This window comes from Engystomops pustulosus, chromosome 7 (genome assembly GCF_040894005.1).
Source record: "Engystomops pustulosus chromosome 7, aEngPut4.maternal, whole genome shotgun sequence".
In the NCBI taxonomy this organism is placed as follows: Eukaryota; Metazoa; Chordata; class Amphibia; order Anura; family Leptodactylidae; genus Engystomops; species Engystomops pustulosus.
In genome coordinates, this window is record NC_092417.1 from 75,682,105 (window position 1) to 75,701,211 (window position 19,107).

At 44.8% G+C, this 19,107-nt stretch overlaps 3 protein-coding genes across 11 annotated transcripts in view; 2 read left to right on the forward strand and 1 right to left on the reverse strand.

The window, feature by feature from the left end:
• LOC140070354 (uncharacterized) overlaps positions 1–7,133 on the forward strand; it is a 44,704-nt gene extending 37,571 nt beyond the window's left edge. For 3 of the 4 annotated variants that reach the window (XM_072116787.1, XM_072116789.1, XM_072116790.1), the window contains exon 12: positions 78–596. In XM_072116787.1, coding sequence (XP_071972888.1) covers positions 78–295 — 218 coding nt within the window. In that variant the 3' untranslated portion in view covers positions 296–596. Of the gene's footprint in view, positions 1–77; positions 597–3,212 lie in introns of those variants that run through there. The other variant, XM_072116788.1, reaches the window with a different exon arrangement.
• GSTZ1 (glutathione S-transferase zeta 1) lies at positions 321–18,155 on the reverse strand. Of its 4 annotated transcripts, none has more exons than XM_072116794.1 (9): positions 17,942–18,155; positions 13,086–13,137; positions 12,949–13,016; positions 12,726–12,806; positions 11,487–11,612; positions 6,792–6,867; positions 5,813–5,865; positions 5,400–5,449; positions 321–566 (listed from the first exon to the last, which is right to left on the reverse strand). In XM_072116794.1, exons 1-9 carry the CDS (start codon positions 17,981–17,983, stop codon positions 440–442), a joined length of 675 nt encoding a protein of 224 aa, XP_071972895.1. In that variant the 5' UTR covers positions 17,984–18,155; the 3' UTR covers positions 321–439. The 4 variants fall into 4 exon arrangements, with proteins under 4 accessions (XP_071972895.1, XP_071972896.1, XP_071972897.1 ...); XM_072116795.1 differs by lacking the exon at positions 17,942–18,155 and adding an exon at positions 17,831–17,884; XM_072116796.1 differs by lacking the exon at positions 17,942–18,155 and adding an exon at positions 13,239–13,343.
• POMT2 (protein O-mannosyltransferase 2) overlaps positions 17,993–19,107 on the forward strand; it is a 57,329-nt gene continuing 56,214 nt past the window's right edge. For all 3 annotated transcript variants that reach the window (XR_011848912.1, XM_072116786.1, XM_072116785.1), the window contains exon 1: positions 17,993–18,318. Coding sequence is in view for 2 of the 3 variants with exons in the window: in XM_072116786.1 (XP_071972887.1) it covers positions 18,008–18,318 (311 nt within the window). In the remaining variant the exon portion in view is untranslated. The remainder of the gene's footprint in view (positions 18,319–19,107) is intronic.

Here is a 19,107-nt window from a genome sequence, read left to right on the forward strand (position 1 = left end):
TGTAAGCCTAGATAGACCCGGAGAAGCCCAAGGGTACAGTAGCTGTTTATTGTATACAATTTTCTTTTTCCCAAAAGATACCTTGTCCTGGAACCTCATCAAGTTTGGTGGAAGCTCTCAGGTTCCCCGTGCAGGCCACACTCTACTCAACTTAACATCCTCTTCCCTGACGGATTCTGACAAAGAGAAACGTAAGGGACGTACTATTTGTAGAGTCCTAATTATTGGGGGATCTGATGGATCTGGGATCTTCTACAGTGACCATCCCAAGTTTCAGCTGGATTTGAGTGCCTGAGATATGGTACAGAAACTAAAGGCCATTTGTGTACACAAAGCTTTGCTTTATTGTGTGATAACCCTTTACACTTTCACAATACAAATTGTATTTCTTTTGCCACCATAAGACGTTTGTACTGTCAGGTGGCCACTGCTTTGTTCCTTACGCTCGAAGGTCTGGTGGGGTATCTGGCTGGCGGCTGGGGTGACTGACATGAAATGCCTCAAGCTTCAGTAGCGCATGATTAATCCTGGAAATTGTCGGGTACGGGGTCATATCAACCTTAAACCTAAAATAAAAATGATCATGAAAGATGAAAGGGTGATGATGTACATTAGAGATGAACTTTAGGTTTGGCAGCTCTGCCTAACCCAGACATGTTGCTTGATGAAATACATTTTGGGTTAAACATAACTGAAATTTGTAGTTCAGAAGGGATACATATTTTCCTGAACACTTTTTGATACTTATCTTACTGAAAGCAAATTTCATCACAAGTTAGATTTTGCTAATTAACCCCTTAAGGACCAAGCCCTTTTTCATTTTTGCGTATTTTTCACTTTTTTCAAAATCTATAACTTTTTTATTTTTCCATGTAAAGAGCTGTGTTAGGGATTGTTTTCTGCGTAACAAATTGCACTTCGTAGTGGTGGTATTTAATATTCTATGCCGTATACTGGAAAGGGGTAAAAAATTTTGAATCCAATGAAAATGATTAAAAAAATCAATTGTACCATTTTCTTGTGGGCTTGGATTTTACGGCTTTCACTGTGGGCCCCAAATGACAGGTCTATTTCATTTGTTGGGTCAGTGCGATCACGGGTATACCAAATTTGTATAGGTTATAATGTTTTTATACATTTACAAAAATTAAAACCACCTGTACAAAAAAAAAATTCTTCATTCTTCTAGCGCTAATAACTTTTTCATAATTTAGTGTACAGAGCTCTGATTGTTATCCTCTTCTTTGCGACTTTTGATGGCGTTTTCAAAGCTTCTATTTTTAGGACTGTAAAACTTTTTGATCACTTTTTATAGAATTTTTGGATATTTTTCAAAATGGCAAAAAATGCCATTTGCGACTTTGGGCGCTATTTTCCGTTATGGGGTTAAACACAGTGAAAAAACATTATTATATTTTGATAGATCGGGCATTTTCGGATGCGACAATACCTAATGTGTTTATGATTTTTACTGTTCATTTATATGACTTCTAGGAAAAGGGGGGCGATTAGAATTTTTAGGGTTTTTTTTTCTTTTTTACTATTTTTCAGACTCCCTAGGGTACTTTAACCCTAGGTTGTCTGATTAATCATACCATATACTGCCATACTACAGTATGGAAGTACCGTATTTTCTGGACTATAAGACGCACTTTTTTCCCCAGAAAATGGGGAAAAAACAGTGGCGCGTCTTATAGTCCGGATGTAGCTGCAGGAGGGAATGGAGGGCACCCGGCTGGGCTCTGCCAGCTAATGCTGGCAGTAAGCGCAGCCCTTCACAGTGAAGTGCAGCGGCTCTGCACTGCGCTCCTTTCCTCCTCTCAGCCCTCCACTGCTGGAGGGAATGGAGCACGGCAGCCCACTGCGCTCTGCAGTCCTCAGGGCAGCGATATACAGGAGCTTTGTGGCAGAGCAGGAGCGCAGCAGCAGTGGAGAGAGAGGAGAAGGAGAAAGGCACTGACTCTGGCCAATCCCCGCTCGGCTTGTAAGTAGCTCAGAGGGAAGAGAGAAGATGAAGGCTGCTAGCAGCTTGAGAAGAGGAACCTATACAGAGCTGTGTGCAGTGTCTGACCTGTAACTTCTCTCTGGAGCACAGGATCAGATAAGTGATTAGTGCTCCCTTCTCCTGGGTCTCTGCTCTCACACTCTTATCCCCTTGTTGCCCGGTATGTAGTGGCTGCTGTCTTGTAAAGGTACTTAATCCCACAGACCAAGCTCTTGAGGCCATTGTACAAGCACTGTCATCTCCTGTGTCCCCTCCTCCTCATAGATGGTAAGCTCTTGTGACCATTGTACAAGCACTGTCATCTTCTGTCTCCCCTCCTCCTCATAGATTGTATGCTCTTGTGATCATTGTACAAGCACTGTCATCTCCTGGGTCCTCTCCTGCTCATAGATTGTAAGCTCTTGTGACCATTGTACAAGCACTGTCATCTCCTGTGTCCCCTCCTCCTCATAGATTGTAAGCTCTTGTGATCATTGTGCAAGCACTGTCACGTCCTGTGCCCCCTCCTCATAGACTGTAAGCTCTTGTGACCATTGTACAAGCATTGTCATCTACTGTGTCCTCTCCTCCTCATAGATTTTAAGCTCTTGTGACCATTGTACAAGCACTGTCATCTCCTGTGTCCCCTCCTCCTCATAGATTGTAAGCTCTTGTGATCATTGTGCAAGCACTGTCATCTCCTGTGTCCCCTCCTCCTCATAGATTGTAAGCTCTTGTGATCATTGTGCAAGCACTGTCACGTCCTGTGCCCCCTCCTCATAGATTGTAAGCTCTTGTGACCATTGTACAAGCACTGTCATCTGCTGTGTCCTCTCCTCCTCATAGATTGTAAGCTCTTGTGACCATTATACAAGCACTGTCGCCTCCCGTGTCCCCTCCTCCTCATAGATTGTAAGCTCTTGTGACCATTATACAAGCACTGTCACCTCCTGTGTCCTCTCCTCATAGATTGTAACCTCTTGTTATCATTGTACAAGCACTGTCATCTCCTGGGTCCTCTCCTCCTCATAGATTGTAAGCTCTTGTGATCATTGTACAAGCACTGTCACCTCCTCTGCCCCCCTCCTCCTCATAGATTGTAAGCTCTTGTGAGCATTTGTTACATATAGTATATAAGGCTGGAAGGAGACGCAAGTCCATCAAGTCCAACCTTTAAGAATTAAATAAATGTCTTATCCCCGTAACCCGTGATATTTTTTCTCTCCAGAAAGTCATCCAGGCCTCTCTTGAACATGTACATAGAGTCCGCCATAACAACCTCCTGCGGCAGAGAGTTCCACAGTCTCACTGCTCTTACAGTAAAGAACCTTTGTCTATGGTGATGGTAAAATCGCCTCTCCTGTAGGCGTAGAGGATGCCCCCTTGTCCTGGTCACAGGCCGAGGTATAAAAAGATCTTTGGAGAGATCCTTGTACTGTCCGTTCGGGTATTTGTACATTGTAATGAGGTCTCCCCTCAGTCGTCTTTTTTCTAAACTGAATAATTCCAAATTTTTTAATCTGTCAGTGTATTCTAGTTCCCCCATTCCCCTAATAATCCTGGTTGCTCTCCTCTGCACCCGTTCCAGCTCTACTATATCGTTTTTATACACTGGTGCCCAAAACTTTACACAATATTCCATGTGTGGTCTGACCAGGGATTTGTATAAGGGCAAAACTATGTCTTTATCATGAGAATCTATTCCTCTCTTGATACATCCCATTATTTTATTTGCTTTAGCAGCAGCCGCCTGGCTCTGGTCACTAAAATTAGGTTTACCATCCACCAATACCTCCAAGTCCTTTTCAGCTTCAGTTTTACTAAGTAATTGACCGTTTAGAACATAATTATACTTTTTGTTTCCATGGCCCAAGTGCATAACTTTACATTTATCTACATTAAACCTAATCAACCATTTCTCTGCCCATCCCTCAAGCTTCCACAAATCCCTCTGTAATGCTAAACTATATACTCATACCTATACAGCCCTGGTAACTCTTGAGACCCCCTGACTACATTCCAGCATAATTCTATCTAAAGATAGACGGCGGTGCCCGGGAGAGGAGGAGGGGTTCACCTCTGCTTGCCCCTGCCCCTCTCCAAAGAGAAACATGGCTGCATTGCACCACCCAGTTACTTTACTGTTACTTTATTAAATATTTTAGCATACTATTTGGGAAAAAAACATTTTTTCTTATTTTTCCTCCTCTAAAACCTATGTGCGTCTTATAGTCCGAAAAAAAATACGGTATATGGGGATTTTGCGCACCATCTATTATAATGTGCAAATTGCACATTGTAAAGGATAGCCTAAAACATGATAGCCTCAGATCTTTGTGTGACCCGAGGCTGTCATGGCAACGGATCACCGCTCACCGATGACGTCACGGGGAGCGACAATCTGAGCTAAGATGGCCGGCGCCGGCTCGTAAATGCTGCCGGCAGCGATCGAAGGGTTAACACCCGCGATTGGTGCTAACACCGATCGCGTGTGTTTGCGACGGGCCTCTGCTTCATTTTGAAGCAAACGCCCGGGCTCAGCCCATGAGTGACAGGTTCCCATAGGGCCCTATTAACTAAATGCCAACCTTCTTTTAGCTAAAAATAGTTTCCCCCATCACATATAAAATACACTTTTTTTTATCCTAGCTACCATCAGAAGGGGCTTCTCCTGGACGCAGGCTGTGATTTCATGATATACACTCACAGGCCACTTTATTAGGTACACCATGCTAGTAACGGGTTGGACCCCCTTTTGCCTTCAGAACTGCCTCAATTCTTCGTGGCATAGATTCAACAAGGTGCTGGAAGCATTCCTCAGAGATTTTGGTCCATATTGACATGATGGCATCACACAGTTGCCGCAGATTTGTCGGCTGCACATCCATGATGCGAATCTCCCGTTCCACCACATCCCAAAGATGCTCTATTGGATTGAGATCTGGTGACTGTGGAGGCCATTTGAGTACAGTGAACTCATTGTCATGTTCAAGAAACCAGTCGGAGATGATTCCAGCTTTATGACATGGCGCATTATCCTGCTGAAAGTAAGTGTTAACGAGCAGTTGGACAGGTGTACCTAATAAAGTGGCTGGTGAGTGTATGTTAACGTTAAAGTAAAGTAAATGTTGCCGGGTAAAGAACCTTAGATGATTGCACCATGGTCACATGACAAGAAGTGCTCAATGATGTAACGGCTTTCTCTCAAGCAAGGCACAGTCTACAACATTTAAGGTGTCCCATTCAGATGAGACAACCTCAAGAAATTATGCAACAAAATCTTCTGAATTCACCCTAGTCCAGGTTGCTACATCAGTTGGGGAACTGAATTTCTAAATGGTATTCGTATGTTCCTTTTATGCACCAGGACCCTGGGTGAAGCAGATCTGGGTTTGATTAGTCAAGAAGTTCTCACCTGTCAGCATTAGCTACTTGAGGAACTAAACACAGATCAGCCATTGTAACCTGTAAAGAATGAAAGCAAATAAATAAGTGAGTTACTTGGAATCACTGACCTAAGAGTGCGGTCACACGTCGCGTTTAACGCATGCATTTAAAAACACATTGCAACCGCTAAAGACGTCCTGAAAGGACTGATATCTCTGAAAGTAGACTGAATGAATCCTGAAAAAACTGAACCCTAATAAACACCAAAAATTAGATTTACACTTCAACCTTCAGGGCGTGTTCACACAATGCGTTGCATGTTCAATGTGTTTTATGCAATGAAAACGCAATGTTACCTCAGCATGTGATCAAGGCTGAAGCCTTTGGAATGCATCAGAAAAAACCTGATGAATTGTTTGAATGCACCCTCATACTCCTTACCTGATCGCCCACACAGTATTGTCCGGCTGTTTCCTGTAACAACAGCTCCAGAGCTGCAAGAGGAAGATGAACAATTATTGGAAGATGGTACAAGACATGGGAACAAAAAGCACCTGAATATGGCAGAATTTAGTCAGAATGGATGCCTAAAGAAAATTTATCCTCAAAATCAAGCATGATAAACCAGTGACGGTTACTCATAAATCCAGGCACTGTGACTGTGGAAATCTTATATTTGTTTTCCATGACCTTCCGTTTAAAATCAGCATTTAAAATTATGCTAATGAGCCTCAAAGGCTCAGGTTGCATTACTGGAGCCCCACAGCCCTGTGGATTCACAGACTATTACAATGGGAAGAACATTACTCTCCCTCTGCCTGTGTAATCTAGCAGCAGGAAGTGCAGGGAAGACCTGCTCTGGTCATTGTAACAGCCTATGAAGCCAAAAAAAATGAAGAAAACCAGCTCACCATACAGGTCCATTTCGCAATCTTCCAGGTACTCGGAGATGAGCGTGTAGGCCCAAAATAGCATATCCAATAAGAAGAAACTTCAGCATGTCCATGAAAGGTCTTTTTCCTTTTATTCTGTCATTTTAAAAACCAACACAAACACATAGCATAACAGCACCAATCGACTGATGCGTTTTGTCATAGACTTAATCATGGTCATTTCACAAAACACAGACGCTTATAAAGGGGCTGAGGGGCTCTGGAAACACCCAACAGAGCCTTTCTGACTTATTAGAATAATTATAAACGTTGAATTTAGAAGGAAGATGTAGATGTAATTTAAAATATTGTGTCACCAAAGGGGTCATGACTATAAAATATGGTGTATTTCTTAGAGCCTCATTCACACAGCAGTATATTTATCTGTATTCTGCATCAGTACCACTCGAATCCTGATGACCAGTCCTATGAGCTCACCAACCTTTTGTCCAATTGCTGCTGTTACACCTTGCAGCCTTGTGTCTCACCTTGGAAGCCTTTAGTAATGAAGTGCTGCGCCCATTCCAGCTTCGCATCTCCTACTCTCTGCAGCACAGCCAGATTCTGAAGGGACAGCAATGTCAGATATCAGGTGGGAAAACTGCACACACCAAAGTGTCACATATTAAGTTAGACCTTCTTATGCTGTGCCAAATTTATCTCTGTGTCTGATGGTAGATGATGAATCTGGCGTAGTTAAATCCCTTCAAGACCAAATTTTAGATAGGTTTTTGCATTTCAGTTTTTTACTCTGCACCATCGTCAGCTATACAAAGGCTTGTTATCTGAGAGACAAATTGACTTTCTAGTGACAACAATTAATATTCTGTGTGATACTGAAATATGTCAAATGTGGCGCAATTGGAAAAAAAAGTCATGTTATAATGGGCTTTATATTTGTGTGTTTCTATGTGCGGTCAGGATGACAACTGTCCTTTATTTTTTTGGTCAGTAAAATCACAAAAATGACAAATTCATATAATTCAGTTATGTCTTCATTCCGCTGCATTGCCATATTCTGACACTCAAAACATTTTATTCTTCAGTGTACTGGGCTGTCTCATTGTTTAGAGGATAAAAGGATGTTTTCATGAGCACTTTATGCAAATTTTTATTGGAGGTGAAAAAGTGGCGATTTGGACATTTGGGGGCATTTTTTTTTTTTTTTTACAGAGTTCAGCACCAGGAATAATTAGTTCTATATTTTGATATGCAGTAATACCTAACATGTTTGAGGTTTACATTTGTTTATCTTTATATATGTTGTAGGGAAATTGTGTTGATTTAATTTTTTTTTTTTTTTTACTATCAATTCAGGCCTCTTAAGGAACATGAACCTTAGGGAGTCTGAACACTTTTACTGCAATACAGGTGTATTGCAATATATTGTATATTGTAGATTTACAGCTTATTTAGTAAACTGTAATATAGATTGATTAATGACAGCTATGGGAGACTTCAAAGGAAGCCTACCACCACAGATCTACCTATTAAGGTAGATCCGGTGGCAGGTTCCTCTAATGCAGGAGTCGGGAACCTATGGCTCGCCAGCCAGATGTGGCTCTTTTGATGGCCGCATCTGGCTCGCAGACAGGGCTCCTATCTAGGGATGTAACTACAGCCGTAGCAGCTGCTACGGTGCCTGTCAAGAACAGAGGCCTGTATTTGGCCGTATGTCCGGGGCTCCTGTTGTGCTCCCTGCTGTAGTTATGCCCCTGAATGTAATCGGCGGAGCAGCGCAGTGGTACGCGGGGTTAATTCAGGGGCGGGCACCTCCTTCTGTCCTTGCAACAGCCTCATCTGTGTGAGAGGGAGTGGAGGAGACTGTCTGCCTGCAGCCAATCCAAGCGCTGGATGACAGAGACTTACCTGAGGAGAAGGAATCAGCCAGACATAAGTCTTCCCTCCCCCAATGTCTTCCTGTCACACTCTGCCTTAACCACTTAGTGTCCTGTGTGCAGGAGCAGCTATGACGCTCTCCTGATACCCCTCTGCATCATGCCCACATATCTTAAACCACCACTGCATTTTTACATTAATGTGAGGTTCTGCAGCAGCTTAGACACTTAATAGCTAGGAACCAAGACAAAATTGTGGTTCATGTCAGCAATAAATGTGGCGCACGGTACAAATAAGCAGTAACAGTCCCTTTAGGTGCAGATTTTTCTGCCTTGTGGGACACAGCAGCCGCCACACAAAACTGGCGCAGACACTTTTATAAATGTGTATTATAATGTTCTGCAACGGTTGGCACATGTATTGGGAAGTTCTGCAGCAGCTGGCGCGTGTATTGGGATGTTCTGCCGTGGCTAGTGTGTGTATTGGGATGTTCTGTGGCGGCTGGCGTGTGTATTGGGAGGTTCTGCGGCGGCTGGTGCTTGTATTGGGAGGTTCTGCAGCAGCTGGCACGTGTATTGGGAGGTTCTGCAGCGGTTGGCACGTGTATTGGGAGGTTCTGCTGGGGCTGCTGTGTGTATTGGGATGTTCTTCTGGGGCTGCTGTGTGTATTGGGATGTTCTTCTGGGGCTGCTGTGTGTATTGGGATGTTCTTCTGGGGCTGCTGTGTGTATTGGGATGTTCTTCTGGGGCTGCTGTGTGTATTGGGATGTTCTTCTGGGGCTGCTGTGTGTATTGGGATGTTCTTCTGGGGCTGCTGTGTGTATTGGGATGTTCTTCTGGGGCTGCTGTGTGTATTGGGATGTTCTTCTGGGGCTGCTGTGTGTATTGGGATGTTCTTCTGGGGCTGCTGTGTGTATTGGGATGTTCTTCTGGGGCTGCTGTGTGTATTGGGAGGTTCTTCTGGGGCTGCTGTGTGTATTGGGAGGTTCTTCTGGGGCTGCTGTGTGTATTGGGAGGTTCTTCTGGGGCTGCTGTGTGTATTGCGAGGTTCTGCAGCGGTTGGCACGTGTATTGGGAGGTTCTGCTGGGGCTGCTGTGTGTATTGGGATGTTCTTCTGGGGCTGCTGTGTGTATTGGGATGTTCTTCTGGGGCTGCTGTGTGTATTGGGATGTTCTTCTGGGGCTGCTGTGTGTATTGGGAGGTTCTTCTGGGGCTGCTGTGTGTATTGGGAGGTTCTTCTGGGGCTGCTGTGTGTATTGGGAGGTTCTTCTGGGGCTGCTGTGTGTATTGGGAGGTTCTGCAGCGGATGGTGGGTGTATTGGGAGGTTCTGCAGCGGATGGTGGGTGTATTGGGAGGTTCTGCAGCGGATGGTGCGTGTATTGGGAGGTTCTGCAGCGGATGGTGCGTGTATTGGGAGGTTCTGCAGCGGATGGTGCGTGTATTGGGAGGTTCTGCAGCGGATGGTGCGTGTATTGGGAGGTTCTGCAGCGGATGGTGCGTGTATTGGGAGGTTCTGCAGCGGATGGTGCGTGTATTGGGAGGTTCTGCAGCGGATGGTGCGTGTATTGGGAGGTTCTGCAGCGGATGGTGCGTGTATTGGGAGGTTCTGCAGCGGATGGTGCTTGTATTGGGAGGTTCTGCAGCGGATGGTGCTTGTATTGGGAGGTTCTGCAGCAGTTGGCGCGTGCATTCTGGAGGTTCTGCAGCTCCTGTTCCTGCTTATCATTGCCTTTACTAAATTGAAGCTACAAGTTCCCTATGGGACTCGGCACCCTCTTTTTTGTTTATTTAAGACAAGGGGCACAAATAGAACAATGGCTCCAGCAGATATTAGTACAACAAGGAGTGTTCCTCCCTGCTGTACTAAGCCACCACTGGACAGAAACTGTCCCTGTAAAATAAAAATAAAAAATAGATAATTGACATTTGAGCTTGCGATGCATGACATCTCGTCCAGCACTCTGGCTGCTGCTTTCTTCTGCGCATGCCTGGATGCTGGCATCTCTCATCATCAGGTGAGAAGAAGCCAGATCCAGGCATGCACTTTAAAAAGAAGAAGCCAGAGTGCTGGACGAGATGTCATGCATCGCATACTGGAATGTAAATGATCTATTTTTTATTTTAAAGGGAATTACCATTGTTTTGGTCTAGTGGTGGCTTAGTACAGCAGGGAGGAACTCCTTGCTGTACTAATGACTGCTGGAGCGATTGTTCGGTCAGTGACCCTTTAAACATATTGTACGGCTCTCGCAGAATTATATTTTAAAATATGTGGCACTTATGGCTCTCTCAGCCAAAAATGTTCTTGACCCCTGCTCTAATGTATACATGTATAACCCTTTTTAGGGCTGATTCTTGTGTGGCAGATAACCAATTTGCAGAATATTCAAATTATCTAATGAGGCTACTGGGGCGTGGAGTAGCTGGAGCTGAGGCTTAACGGTGCGGCTACTCCACGCCCCAGTAGCCTCTTGTGTTCCGCCTACCCTGAGATCTTCAGCGCACAGCTCCTGGTAACTGCATGCGCAGAAGCTCCGGCTTCATAGCCGAGACTGTGCAGCCGGCGGCCTGCATTCTGCACAGAACCCAGGTTCGCAGACGAGTGTACGAAGTTATCAGGAGCTGCGCGCTGAAGATCTCTGGGTAGGTGGAATACAAGAGGCTGCTGGGGCGTGGAGTAGCCACGCCATGTAGCCTCAGCTCCGGCTACTCCACACCCCAGTAGCCTCATTAGATAATTTGAATATTCGGCGAATTAAAGTTTATTAAAGTTATCGGCCACGCAAGAATTGGCCCTAAAAAGGGCTATACATCTATAGATCAGAGGAACCTGCCAGGTTCCTTTAACGGCTGTAGGTTTCCTTTAACGGTTGCCCCAATCGACGTCACTGGGAGGCCGATTAGATAGGGCAACATTTACGAGTAGCAAGGACCACTGCATAGGGCACGGTCACACGTACCGCTAGTGTTCCGGGTCATCGATCGCATGCGTTTCCGGGGAAACGCATATGCAATCAGGCCTTGGCCCGCCCCCTGTGTGCTAGCATTGCGTAATGAACGCAACACTAGCGGAGCGCATGACCACACCCTTACATCCCTTTGTGACTGGCCCACAAATAGTTATGTTGGTCGGTTGTGAAGGAGTAATGACTATTGAATCATATTTTGCACAATAAATTATTTGGCACACTGACATTTTGACTTAACCCCTCCCCCTGTTTGTTTTATTATACAGACAAGTAGGAAAAACATTGTTTAAAAGCCTTGATAAATGTGGCGTGTAGAATTTTACACAGTTATTTTGTCCACAAATGACAGAAGAAGGTCTGTAGGTGTCCTCACCTGTACTGGCTGGATCCCAGAGGCAATGTGGTCACTGATCATCCGACACTGAGCTCTCTTGATAGGGTCTTTAGGAAGCAATGGGGGGGATGGATGTGTCTCCTCCAGGTATTCAATAATGGCAAGCTATAGGAAATATAAAGAGTAACATAATGCCGCTCTCTCATTACCACATGGATGTGTCTCCCTTCAATGTTTTCCACATACTCGTTCATACCAAGAAATGTCACTGTACCAAATACAGGTTTGTAGGCAGTTATAATGCATGACATTTCTTATGACCAGACTAACTAGGGATTTTCTAAAGCCAAATTGTATTCAGAAAGTGACATGGTTTCTCACAACTAGCGCCAAAATTCATTTGAAAATAACACGTAAAGAAAATAAGGTAAGAGTGATTTACAGTGCAAATGATTAACATGCGATCTTTTAAAGAGAACCTGTCATGCAAAATAACCCCCCTAAACTAAATATATTTTCATAAACTGCCATTAGGGAGGATGCAGCATGTCAGCAGATGCAGCACACACACTAGCAATTCTTTACTATACATTACACACAGACATGAGAGGGGAGGGGTAACATGGGTGACATCACTGCCCCTGACCATGTGACCAGCCTCATTTACATAATAAAGAAAAGATGATTTTATAATGATTAAAGGGGTTATCCGAGTTTAAAAAAATTCTTATGGCCGGGCTGGGGAGGGCTATTTAAACACAATAAACATGTACTTACCTCCTCCGGTGCTGCCGATGTCCCGCGCCGCAGCCGGTCTTCTCTGTGCGCCGGTTTCATTACAAGTGCGCACAGGGAGCTTCCGGCCGGCCGGAAGCTCCCATGCGCACCATCTCCCAGCGCTTACAACGCTGAGAGATAGGGACGGATGGGAGGAGCCGTCCACATCGCGGACCGGAAGCTCCTTGTGCGCGGCTTCCGTGCCCCTGTAAACAAACGGGCACGGATCGAAGGGACCGCGGCGCGGGACATCAGCGGCACCGGAGGAGGTAAGTCCATGTTTATTATGTTTAACTAGCCCTCCTCAGCCCGGCCATAAGAAATTTTTTAAACCCGGATAACCCCTTTAATGTATGAATTGACAAGATAAAGGCTGGGATGGAATCCATGTGAGCTGCTCCAACAGGTAGAGGTGACAGGACAAGTGACACAGACCTGATGACAGTTGTCCTTTAATGGCTTGTACTCATTCTCTATAGTATATGCTGGTGAAATACTCACCGACTGGCTCAGAGTGACCCCATCAATCTTTAGCGCCGGGACTTGCTGCATAGGATTCACATGCTTGAATTCATCTGTTCGCTGTGGACACAGGCTAGTGAACATAGCACAGAAACCCACCGGCACCCCAATCACATTTCCCCTGATACTGGGCACTAGATCAAACACAACAAAATTGCAGTACATGTTCATCTGTAACGCTGTCAGTGGTGCTAGGACTTACCTGCTGCCCACCATCCTGGATCAGATTGATTGCACATTGGTCATACTGTATTCCCTTCAAAGCAAGGGCTGTGAAGGCACAAACAGAGACGTTAGAATCAAGCTGCAGAATGTGGCCACAAGGTTTACAATACTCACCAATCCTAACCCTCCAAGAGCACGAACTGCGGAAATAGGTGAATAACAGAGGCTGCAGGGAAGAGCAGATCAGGTCACACATGAAAACTAGATCACTTCCCTCCCCATAAAAAAAAAATATATAATATGTAGCCCGGGAGCCCAGTACCTCACCTTCTCCACAGCTGCCATTACTGCACATTAGGGGAAGATACTTTGCTCTGACCAATCTAGATGCAGGGCAGGATCCTCCCACTACAGATTTACAACATGTGGGACACATTCGTGTACACCCTGCCGTTCCAAAGTACAAGCAGCCGCTGATAGTTAAGTGAACCGAGTTCAGCTATGATGTGGAGCGCACTACACCACACAGATGCAATGACTCCCAGCTGTAAAATGCTCCCAACTCGTCCAGCTGTGCAATGACCTGCAACACCACTAACCCCAAATAATTTCATCAGAGTGATCCAAACACTAAACAGAGTTTAGGGGGAAATTTATCACTGCTTCTACACACTGCAGAAGAGTCAAGAAATCAGGCGATACATTTTAGATTTTTTCACTCTTCTTCTGCTCTCCGAGGCTAACACCTTAAAAATCTACACTCTACAAACTGCACAAATTTGTGATTATTATTCTACTACTCCACACCATGTGGGCAAAGCGTGATGCAGACCGCAGTGGTGTGGACGGGCACAGGGCATGCCTACGTACTTTGTAAAGACCTGCAATAGCTAGTTTTGCCAGATACATCACAGGCGCTACAGCATGAGCACCAGCATATGATATATCAACCCCAAGCTTGTAATCTTAACTATTGTTAAAGGGGTATTCCCACAAAGACAAGTTTCTTAACCTTAACTACCTGGCCCTATTTTTGTTTTTCATTTCCATTTTTCACTCCCCAGCTTCAAAAATCTATAACTTTTTAATTTTTCCACATAAAGATCTCTGTGATTGCGTTTTTTCTGTGTAACAAACTGCACTTCATAGTGATGGTATATAATATGTCGTGTACTAGGAAGCGGGGGAAAAAAATCCAAATACAGTGAAAATGGTGAAAAAACGCATTTGTGACATTTTCTTGTGGCCTTGGATTTTACGGCTTACACTGTGCTCCCCAAATTACATGTCTACTTCATGCATTGGGTCGGTGCAATCATGGGGATACCAAAAAGTGCCTTTGGGTGGCATTTTCAGAAGCGGCATTACCTAATGTGTTTGTGATTTTTACTATTTCTTTTTTTTATACTTATATCAGTTCTAGGGAAAGGGGGGTGATTTGAATTTTTAGGGTTTTTTTTTTATTTTTACTAATTTTTAAACTCTGTAAGGTACTTTAACCCTAGGTTGTCTGATTGATCCCATACTGTAGTATGGCAGTATATGGGGATTTTCCTCCTCATTCATTACAATGTGCACATTGTAATGAAAGGGTTAAAGTGAGACAGCCTCAGGTCTTCGGAAGACCCAAGGCTGTCATGGCGACAGATCGCCACTCCCCGATGACGCCCATGCACCGATCACGGGTGCAATATGCAGCAAAGACTCACCGGCTATGGAGAGGACTCAGCCCGTGAGCCCTCTCAATGCACTGGGACCCGACATGCACCGTACTACTACTACGGCGTGCGGTGGTTTGGGGTTAAATGTACAATAACACATTCTCTAATTCACTATTATAAACAAAAATACAGCATTTCACAGATATGTCTATCAGTCCTGGTGTAAACAATTTCAATTGCCCCTAGACAGGACCCTGTTACTTCTGACTTAGGCCGGCCGCACACGTAGCGTTTTGGGACGTTTTTAAGCAGTGGTTTTTGAAACCATCCATTTTTGACCGGTTTTACCAATTATCTTAATAGCGTGTCAAAAATGGATGCATTTTTCCGAAACGCATGCGTTTTTTTAACGGACTGCTTAAAAACGGCCCAAAAACTGGTTCAGAACGCCTTAGGGCGCTGTCACACGTTGCGTTTGCAGACGCAGACCAAACCGCGCCCACCGGGCGGTCCGCGGTCCAATCGCATCGGCGTTTCTCTATGTTTCTATTGAAAACGCCGATGCGATTGGACCGCGGACCGCCCGGTGGGCGCGGTTTGGTCTGCGTCTGCAAACGCAACGTGTGACAGCGCCCTTACGGTCGGTCACCCCATCTTGGATTTCTGTGTGACGCCGTGCAGCTGCGTTTCTCTGTCTCTGCTCCCTGCACTCTAGCCCCGCCCACTGCAGTCCAGGATGGAGCTCACTCACTGCTGCACACTAATACACAGACAATCAGTTCCTGCCAGCAACAGCGTGAGGGGAACTACAAGCTACGGTCAGATAAGATATCTGGGGAGGCACAGCAGATTTAGGGTGCGACCACATGTCCAGTTTTTCGGTTGCAGTTTTTGAAGCCAAAAGCAGGTGTGGATAATTATGGTTTGAGACAAATAATTGAAAGGTGCTACCACCACTACTTTTACACCATTCCATTCAAAAATTGCATCTGAAAACCTGAATGTGTGGTCGCGGTCACACGTTATGCTAGCATCGCGTTCATAACGCGGCGCTAGCGCACAGGGGGCGGGCCTCAGCCTGATCGCATATGCGTTTCCCAGGAAGCGCATGCAATCGATAACCCGATCACATGCGTTTCTCTGGAAACGCATATGCGATTGGGCCGAGGCCCGCCCCCTGTGTGCTAGTGTCGCAATGCTAGCAGAACGTGTGACCGTGGCCTTGGTGTGTTGAGGAATAGCAGAGATGTAGGAGAGCTGACATTGTGTGCAATAGGCATCTCATCAACTCATCTCTGATCGGTCTCGTATCTCTGTCTATGTGTCAGTGTGTTAGTACAATGTCAGAAGCAAGATGAAATCTCATACCTAATTCAAAATTAAAACAACAGGTATTACATAGGTGAAATTTCCTAATGGCAATATAGTTCTTTTGTTCTATTTCTCGGTTGTTTATTGTTCTTAACTCAAATGTTTGAAAAACATAATAAATACTAATTTATATGTAGATAGGATACACCCCATCAACCCCTCCCCTTCCCTCCTCCCTCCCCAGAACCAATTCATCCCACCACTCCCAATACCCAGTCTCAACCCAAACCCCCCTTTTTTGCCTCCATCTAATGAAATTTCTGGAGCAAAATGCTCTCTTTTGTAAGATGAATGATCATTGATACTTGAATGCTCATTTGTGTATTTATATTTGCATTGTAAAATATAAAATCAATAAACAAAGAAAAAAAAAGAAGCCAGATGAAAGTGTATATACACCTGTACTCTGCAATGTAACCATTTCAGCTCACAGAACTAGATGGATCATAATGTGTCTGCTTAGAAAGTCCCCGCCCACACTCTGGAATGTTGCACTGAGCAGCTTATGGAGTGATAGGAGCTAAAACAGCAATAAAAGTAAAATTGTGAAGTAAAGCGTTAAAAATTATCTAGGGGATTGAAATTTGAGAATTTCCTTTCATGTGAAAACCCCTTTAACCTCACTTTGGTAACACAGTAGAAAAAGCAACAAGCAATACTTTTTGCAGCCAGAAGTGGGCAATATGACTTGAGCTAGCACTGATACTGTTGACGTTAACCATCGAAATAGAGCACGATGCTCCTGAGCCTGAATGGCTCTTGGGGGACTTACCAGAGCTCCTCCGTGCTTCAGCTTCACAGGTTGTTAGACTATCTCCCCCTCTGCTCCCTCAGCACTTCCCCATCCCTCTGCCTGATGTAACCTCTGATGTGAATTCAGCCTGGTTGGGCGGGGAGGGGGTGGTGCCAGGGCATGCAATTATATGCCAGGTCAGATCTGGCATGAAAGTGCCCCACTGGCAAAGCCCATCACAGATCCAGATGCTGGAGCCTCCTAATAGATTTGGTGCATGGCCCATCGGCTCAAATTTCCATTTGCAGGTGTTCCAAACAATGGCCAAGCTGACCTCGCATGGATTTGATGCAGGACACCAGCCTGTTTTTATCAACATTGTGAGACCAGAAGCCCAAAGTTACTGTGAATAAGGAAAAAGTTGCCATTCTCCCATTTTAAGGCAGTTCCTATGTCTAAAAAAGTTTAGGCCTGGCTGAACTCATCAGGATTTAAAGGGGTTTTCCCATGAAAGAAAAGAAGTGATGTTAACACAATAAAGATCACTTTTAACCCTTTACAATTTTTCTCAATTTTATGGCTGTTTTAGCTCCTATCAATCATTGATGGTCAGTGTAAGTGCAGGGAGCAGCCAGAGAAACTGAGCTCCATTGCCACCACACAGAAATACAAGATGGCTTCCCTGACCCCAAGTCAGAGGTTACAGGGTTGTGTATAGGGGCAACTGAAATTGTGTACAGCAGAACTGATAGAGACAGGTTGGACTTATATCTGTGAAATGCTGCATTTTGTTAATAACAGTGAATTAGAGAATATTTTGTTATGCTGAGTACATATAAGAAACTTGTCTTTGTGGGAATAGCCCTTTAATAAGAGGAACCAGGTAGCAACTTCTATATATTCCGTCTGTGAGATCAGGGGTCCAAATTACGCTATTTGATTTCCATTTTGTGCCAGTTGTTTCTGCTTTCACCAGTTATCACCAAAGTGCAGCTCAGTGTGACATATGTCATTAGTGACAGAATATTTTTCCATAATGAATTAGGAAAAATTAAAAATACATTGTACCCTAAGTTGACATTGGTGATTCTGGAGAGGGGGGGGGTGCACTTATACATTATTTCCTCCTCCCACCATACTCGGTACTGCTGTACCTGTAACGCTGAGTATATGAAACCAGCCATATTTTCTTACTCGGGGAGACATTCATCACATGAGCGTTCTCACTGACCAATCAGACATGATTTATCACGGGTTCCACCTACCTTCCCCACAGCCGCCATTTTGTGTATCGCCAGAGTTTCCATCTGTTTCCGGCTTCAACAGCGGCCATGTTTTTGAAGCCTAATTCAGGTCTGCGCTGTGTGCTGAAAAATATCAGAGATCGGCTCGGCCTCTTGTATCCGGTCGCCATAGTGACGGCGGAGATGCTGCAGGGCGCCCTAGGCCTCTTTCAGACAGGCTCACGCTTGAGGAGGCGGCGCCGACGGCGCTCCAAGCAGCAAAACTGCGGGATGCAGCAGGGGGAGAAGGCGCCTAGGCCTTCTGTCACTATGAAGGGAGCCGGGGCCATGCTGGCAGTGGTAACCGTGCTCTCCTTAGTTAGCCGCTTCTACCGCCTGGCGGAACCGCCTCATGTCTGGTGAGTGTCAGTTACCTCAGAGCCGCTGTGTGATGTGTGCTGAGCCTCCTCACCCATAATTTATTTACCCTTCCCTCTCTCCTGCTCCTGCAGTGCTCGGAGCAAAATGACAAAGTTTGCACAGTGGCTCCTTGTGCCTCAGGGAGTGTCATAGACTAGGATTTGAGTCAGTGCTTTCCAAAATACACTTATTAACCCTTTAATGACAGGTCCGTTTTTTGTTTTTCCGTTAAAAATCCATAACTTTCTTACTTTTCCATGTACAGAGCTGTGAAGGCTTGTTTTTTGCATAAATTGCTCTTCATAGTGATGATCAGGGGCGTAACTACAGTGATAGCAGCTGCTATGGGGCCCACAGTGTCAGGGGCCCCATCATCTGACCTGACAAAGTTAAAAGTGAAAGATGTGCACCATTATATACATATATGAACAATGTGCAGCATAATATGTGATGTATATATGCTGTGTGTGTATGTATACAATGTATGGCGTGTAACTCACACAAGTGAGTATAGAAATAAGTATTTTTTTGAAGTGGGAAGGGGGGCCCCATTCAGAAGCCTGCTATGGGGCTCTGCCTCTCCTAATTATGCGCCACTGGTGATGATATTTAAAATTCCATGCCGTGTACTAGGAAGCGGGGAAAAATCCAAATGCAGTGAAATTGGTGAAAAAAATGCGTTTACACTGTTTTCTTGTGGACTTGGATTTAACGGCTTTCACTGTGCGCCCCAAATGACATGTCTACTTCATTCAATGGGTCAGTGGGATCATGGGGATACCAAATTT